The sequence below is a fragment of the Budorcas taxicolor genome, chromosome 5, assembly GCF_023091745.1.
Source record: "Budorcas taxicolor isolate Tak-1 chromosome 5, Takin1.1, whole genome shotgun sequence".
Classification (NCBI taxonomy): domain Eukaryota; kingdom Metazoa; phylum Chordata; class Mammalia; order Artiodactyla; family Bovidae; genus Budorcas; species Budorcas taxicolor.
The window spans coordinates 76,196,826-76,204,141 of record NC_068914.1 but is presented as its reverse complement, the minus strand read 5'-3'; the positions used below and the strand labels follow the sequence as shown (position 1 = coordinate 76,204,141).

Below are 7,316 nucleotides of genomic sequence, written 5' to 3'. Positions count from 1 at the left end.
TAATGGAAATTTAATGAGCTGCTTAGGAAGTTAGAAGTCACTGGATGATTATGACCTAAAATATAATGATATGGAAAGGAGACAAGTTTAAAACAACTGCTGCAAATCCATACTATAATGGTTCTTAAAACCAGATGATTATAAGGCTCTCTAAACAACAGGAAAAATCCAGGTGGAAACTAACTACCATGAATGTACAAGGAAGCCAGGTATATTTATTTTCCAATTAAATCCCTATAACAAAGGAACGAGATTCTCTGCTAAGTATGTGAAGACTGCAATCCAAGAACAGCGACTGACAAAATAGAATAAAACTTCTTGCTGAGGTACAGTGAGGGATATATTGAGTGTCTCAACACAGCACCCAAACAGCACAGGGGAAATGTGTAAGCAGAAGGGGTGATGCTGTGAAGGAAATAGGAACAATCATTGGAGATCTCACCTCTCCTTTATTGTATTACAGGAAAATAATCTCAACAAATGGCCTTGAGGAACCACAGCCTCACCCAATGAGCATCACCCAGTTTATTCTCATTGGGCTGTCTGACGACCCCCACATCCAAGTTCTGCTCTTTGTATTATTCCTGGGAATTTACCTCCAGACACTACTGGGGAACCTGACAGTGATATTAGTGATCAGGACTGACTCCCACCTTCACATGCCCATGTACTACTTCTTGAGTAATCTATCATTCCTAGACCTCTGCTTCTCCTCTGTCACTGTGCCCAAGCTCCTGAAGGACCTCCTGTCTGCGAATAAGACCATCTCAGTAGAGGGCTGTCTAGCCCAGGTCTTCTTTGTGTTTCTTACTGCGGGAAATGAAGCTTGTCTACTCTCAGTCATGGCCTATGACCGTTATGCCGCCATCTGCCACCCCTTGCTCTATGACCAGGTGATGAGCAACCAGCTTTGTCAGGTGCTGGTGTGGGGCTCCTGGGGCCTGGCCTCTCTCAATGAAGTCATCATTGTGCTCTTGGCTATTAATCTGGATTTCTGTGATGCTCAAACTATCCACCACTACACCTGTGAGCTGCCCTCCTTCTTCCCCCTGTCTTGCTCTGATATCTCCATCAACATCAGTATCTTGTCCTTCTCCACTATATTCCTTGAGCTTGGAAATTTCTTCCCAATCTTCTTCTCCTATGTTCATATTATATTCAACATTCTGAGCATCAGCTCCGCCACAGGCAGAAGCAAAGCCTTCTCCACCTGCTCCTCCCACCTCATCGCAGTGATCCTGTTCTTTGGCTCAGGTATGCTTCGCTATCTCATGCCTCCCTCTGGTTCCTCCCTGGATTTGCTTTCTTCCTTATAATACAGTGTGATCACACCCATGCTGAATCCCCTTATCTACAGCCTAAGGAACAAGGAAGTAAAGACAGCTGTGAAAAGGACATTGGGAAAATATTCGCAATATTTTAGGCACTGAAGTAAGTTACATTTACTCATCAAAACTGCAAAGATTGAGCTTTCTCTTATGTTGTCTCTTCCTTCTTCTCACGCTCGTTGCTCTCGCTCAGTCGTGTCCATCTCTTTTAGAACTCATGTCTCCCATGTCTCCTGCACTGCCGGCAGATTCTTTACCACTGAGTCTTGGGGAAGCCCCCTTCCTGCCTCAACACAGAGTCAAATAGGGTACACAAAAGATCCTAGAGCTTGCCTGAGCACCACATCTTGTTATTGAAAAGTAGAGGCATATATTTTAAACTTCCATTTGAAAAGTCTATGCTCTATTGATTGGGAAAGAATATGAAAGCATTCTTCCACAAGCACACTAAGACAACAAATTAATTAGGGTGAAAAGTTAACATACATAGGTGGTTTGATTTCTCAAAAAAAATTAATAGAATAAAATTTACCAAAAACTCAATCTGAAATGCTTAATAATGAAAGATTCAAAAGAGTCTTTATATTTCATTTAAAAATGTTTAACTTTAATCAATAGCCCACCAGAAGGTTTGTGATGAAATCAGATTGGAGGAATTACAGCTAAAGTAACTAGCAATAAAAGAATAATTATCATATTACTTAATAAGCCCATGTAATTTCTCCCCACTGCAGCTAGATGAGGATAGATATAAGATTTAAATTTTGCTTGAGGAAAGAAAAATCTACAAATATTGGCAATGATGAAATTTTCTACCTGGAAAATCTAAGAATTCCATTAGAAATGAAAAATTATTAGTACTCGAAGAGACTTAAATGATGCAAAAATCTTAATATATTGATACAAAAATAGTTTCTATACACCAAAATCTAGTGAACAGACAAAAAATATGTTAACATAGAAAATTATTCATTGCTATTACAACATCAACACAAAATCCCAGAATTAAACTTAACAATGAACCCTTAAAACTATATGAACAAAACAGCAAAACTGAACTGCTATTAAAGATGCTTAATGTAAGATTTCTTTATAAAGTGTGTTTTCATCTTCAAATGACAAATATGTGATGAACATTTACATAAACCATAGAATATTTATCACTGAATTATCAATAGCTATTGGGTTCCCTGGTGGCTCAGATGGTAAAGAATCTGCCTACAGTGCAGGAGAGACCCAGGTTTGATCCAGGTTGGGGAGATTCCCTGGAAGGGAATGGCTACCCACTTCAGTGTTCTCACCTGGAGAACTCCATGGACAGAGGGGCCTGGTAGGCCACAGTCTACAGGGTTACAAAGAGTCAGACATAACTGAGCAACTAACACTTTCACTTTCATGGAGACAGATGGTTCTAGAATTGGTTGAATATCTAAATAAAATCATCAGTGATTCAGATTCCTTCCATCCATTTGCTTTGCCATCCTTATATATAAGGTTTCATCCTCAGCCTTGCCACTTCAACACAACACAAAACAAAGATAAAAGGAAGGGAACTATGAGTTTAGCAAGCTCTTAAGCTGTATATGGGCTTCCCTGGTGGCTCAGAGGGTAAAGCATCTGACTGTAATGCGGGAGACTGGGGTTCGATTCCTGAGTCAGGAAGACCCCCTGGAGAAGGAAATGGCAATCCACTCCAGTACTCTTGCCTGGAAAATCCCATGGATGGAGGAGCCTGGTGGGCTACAGTCCATGGGGTCACACAGAGTTGGACATGACTGTGTGACTTCACTTTCACTTTCTTTCTTAAGCTGTATATAAATGAAACCATTCTAAATAGTAAAAATCTAAAACACTCAAAGTCTTCAAGTCTTGATGAGGAAGTGGCACAAATGAGCTCACAAACATTGATAGTGAGAATGTGAACTGGTTCAATCATTTAGGGGAAATTTGTGGTAAATCAAAACCACATATCTAAGATCTATTAATTATACTCCTACATACATATGAAAAGAAACGAATTTAATTATCCAGCAAAGACATTATTAGAATGTTTGTGATAATTTTATTCACTATAACCAAAATATGTAATAAACCCAAATATCTACCACCTGCATAATGAGTAAATAAACTCGTACATATAGTATATTTATACAATGGAGTACTATATATACCAATTTAAAAAACTGGAAACAACAAATAGATGAAGTTCATGGATATTGTGTAACAGAAGCCAGTCATGAAGAGTGTATATTTTATAATTTCATTTATATGACATTAAAGTTGACTCAGATAGTAAAGAATCTGCCCGCAGTGTAGGAGACCTAAGGTTCAATGTCTGGGTAGGGAAGATCCCCTGAAGAAAGGAATGGCTGCCCACTCCAGTATTCTTGCCTGGAGAGTCCCATGGACAGAGGAGCCTGGCGGGCTACAGCCCACAGGGTCACAAAGAGTCGGACATGACTGAGCAGCTAACAGTTTCACTTTCACATGATGTTAAAGACTGACTGGAAAAGTAACATTAGTACATTTATTAGCAGAATCAGGATAATGGCTATCAATGGGGAATGGACTGACTGGGAAGCAGCATGAGGGAGTTTCCTAAACTGATGGAAGGTTCTGTATCTTGATCTGTGTTGAGTTGCACACATATATCAAAATCCATCAAGCTGTACCTTTAAGATGAGTATACTTAATCATTTCTTTTGATACCATCTCAAAAACACCTAACATGAGTTCTACCTTATAAAAAAATTTTAGTGCAGAATACAGTAATGTTAACTACACCTTGTCAACTACACCTTCAATAAATAAGCAAATTAAACTACACCAAAAACATATTCGCAAGTACGATCTCTACTACTTGTGGAAGCATATCACCATTGTCTCTCACACATTGGTAGGGAGATGTGTTTTTGAAGAAGGCAATGTTAAGTTTTACAACTTCTTAACAAAATTAATGAAGAACTATGTAACTAACTTGGACTGACAGATCACAATCCGGCCAAGTGTACATCTACATCACAGTTTCAAGTATTGTATTTCAATGGGACAGCCCATTTATTGAACTCATTCTTCCCTTTTTCCTGACTGTTGCTCTCACTGTTTGGGAGGGCTTGCCTCTAAATTTTGCGAGCTGAACTGAGCCTATACTGCTGTATCAGTGGATGCTTCATCCTTGTGTACTTGGCTAGGAGACCCAGAGGAAACTTCTAAACTTCTAATAGCTATTTTACTGGATACTAAAGCATAAACAGCTTCTTCTCTGAGATCTGAAAGAAGCCCAGAACTGAATACATGAAAGACCTAGAGAGCCATTGCTGGAGTCAGTGAAAAAGTGTTCCTCCTCACAAATCAGGACAGGTGCTAATAAATTAACAGACTCATAATAACATTGATACCTCTTCCATTAACACTTAGAAAACAAATTCTTAAATCTTGGTCATAAAATAGAAAATGTGAAAGTGAAAGTGAAGTCACTCAGTCATGTCTGACTCTGCGACCCCATGGACTGTAGCCCACAGGCAAGAATACTGGAGTGGGTTGCCATTTCCTTCTCCAGGGGATCTTCCCAACCCAGGCATTGAACCCAGGTCTCCTGCATTGCAGGCAGATGCTTTAACCTCTGAGCCACCAGGGAAGCCTAAAATAGAGAATAGTGCCTCTTAATTCAGTCATCATCTTGGGTTACCCTTTAATTTATACTTTGGACTTCCCTGGCAATCCAGTGGTTAAGAATTTGTACTTCCATTGCAGGGTGCATGGTTGGGAAACTAAGATCCAGCATTCTGTGCAGGGTGGTCAAAAAGTAAATAAGTGAAAATAAATTTAATTTATACTTAAAGACCTTTAAAACACGTTAACACTTCATTTCCTGGTTCACCGATGGAAAAATAAAAGGCCAGGTAAAGTCCCCAACCAGAATAGTCATATGACCTCCCGCTCTTAGAATGCTTCCTATCTCTGGCCTTCCAAAAATCTTGCCTGACAGTGAAGAATCTGAAAAATATAAAAGGTGTAGCAAACTGCAACATATTTCATGACAGACTGTGAACAGAAGTTTCTTTTTATTGGAGTAGAGTTGATTTACAAGGTTGTGCTAGTTTCAGGGGTACAGCAAAGTGAATCAGTTATACATATATGTATTCATTTTTTTCAGCTTCTTTCCCCATACAGGTCATTACAGAATACTGAGTATAGTTCCCTGTGCTATACTTCTGTATACTACTGGATGTTCCTTGCTAATTATCTATTTTATACGTAGTAGCATATAAGAGGCTGGCAGGCTACAGTCCACAAGGTCACAAAAGAGTCAGACATGACTTAGCAAATAAAGAACAACAATATATGTTAATCCTAATCTAAATTGTCACTTTCTCCCACATGTGAAAATACATCTGTGATTAAAAAATGAAGGTGCTCACAATACTGTAAAGTAATAAGCTGCCAATTAAAATAAATAAATTAATTTTTAAAAAAGAATGAAGGTGCTGAAAAGATAGGGAATCTAAAGGACTTCAAGTCACTTTTTGGCACTCTGCTCCTAGATATCTATACTAAATCTCATATCCATGAGAGCAATCCAACAAAAAATCTAAGAGTCCTTTTAAGAAGGACTGCATTGCTTGTGGTAAGGATGAATGTGGGAGAGGAAATAAGCCAGGAAATCACAGTTCCAACCTTGGCCCAGGAACAATCATCTTTAATGTGATAATAATGGTTTACAGACAGAAATCAGCGGAATTTTCAGAAAGCTTAGGCTTTTCTACCTTAATTCTGATTTACTGGATTAGATTTATTTCTCACTTAAGTGAATGAAATAAACAATACTTTAAATTAATTAACTTTCATATATTTTTCCATACACCCAGAAAGTATCCATCAACTCCCAAAAGGAAAAGGAAAAGCGTGAAAGATAGGACAACAGCACTAGCAATGATGCGATTTCTCTTGCTCCAACCCTTCCCAGTATTTGGCCCAGTCATCAGTCTCATTCAGACTGATGCCTCTAGAGGACATAAACAGAAAAAAGAAGAGGTGAGATTGAGCAGGAAAACACATATAGATGTCTTAGCACATTTAAAACCTGTCCTTTTTCCCACCACTCTAAGGTGAGCTACTCTAAATTTCATTTGGTTTGGTTTGGTTTCGGTATAGTTTAATTTGATTTGTGTTACCAAATTGTCAACCAAAATGAACTCCAGTTTCCAGCCTTCCCAGCATAAGTTAATCCATTCAAAGAATTTTGGAACTGAAAAACAGTCTTCAGAGGTAAATACATCCCTTCAAAACTTTAGCATTCTTGTCTATAAGAAATGGCAAAATTGTAAAGAAAAATAGAAGAGAATAAAACATAAAAACAGAAGAGAAATAGGACTTCTCAATCAATTTTGTCAACAGGTTATAAAAAGCAAATGATATCTATAGCAATTAAATATATGAAAGAAGTGAAAGTCATTGCATGAATAGCTAGGGAAATGAGCATTTGTGTGATAAGCTTGATTGCTGTTATGATATTATAATAACTGATCTATCACTATCATGAATCTAGTGAGCAGATCAAGTGGCAATGAACAACTGGAAAGCATTTGAGAGGATGTGTTGAAAAGTATTAATAGAACAGTGATATTTCCTTCCAACTTATCCTTTAATTCACTTACTCCCCTAAATCCACACCTCTTGCCCAATTATAGAGAAAACAGAGAAGAAAGACATAAAAATCTTTGGAATCTTAAGTTGAAAAGGTCAAAAACATTTTAAAGAGAACGCAACTAGGCATTCCCTCACTAAACAGGGAAGGAGAGAAAAGAGAAAATTCAGGAGAGTTAGTATTTAGAATATGGGTCTCTTGTCATTCTGCCTTCCATCCTTGGAAAATATTTGAGACATTTATGTGTACTAAATATTCCCCCTTCTTTAAGTTTGGAGATGTAAATGTGAAGGAGAACTGAGTCCTCCTTCTATGTGTAGATCAGAAAGATGTAAATCCCT

General features: G+C 38.0%; 1 protein-coding gene across 1 annotated transcript; it reads left to right on the top strand.

Moving 5' to 3' along the window:
- Nucleotides 1-509: 509 nt before the first annotated feature.
- LOC128048311 (olfactory receptor 8S1-like) lies at nt 510-1,316 on the top strand. Its single transcript, XM_052640686.1, has one exon. It carries the CDS (start codon nt 510-512, stop codon nt 1,314-1,316), a length of 807 nt encoding a protein of 268 aa, XP_052496646.1.
- Nucleotides 1,317-7,316: the final 6,000 nt, after the last annotated feature.

Excerpts from the sequence above, each read along its gene's own strand:
- LOC128048311 (XM_052640686.1), top strand. The coding sequence starts at position 510 with ATGAGCATCACCCAGTTTATTCTCATTGGGCTGTCTGACGACCCCCAC.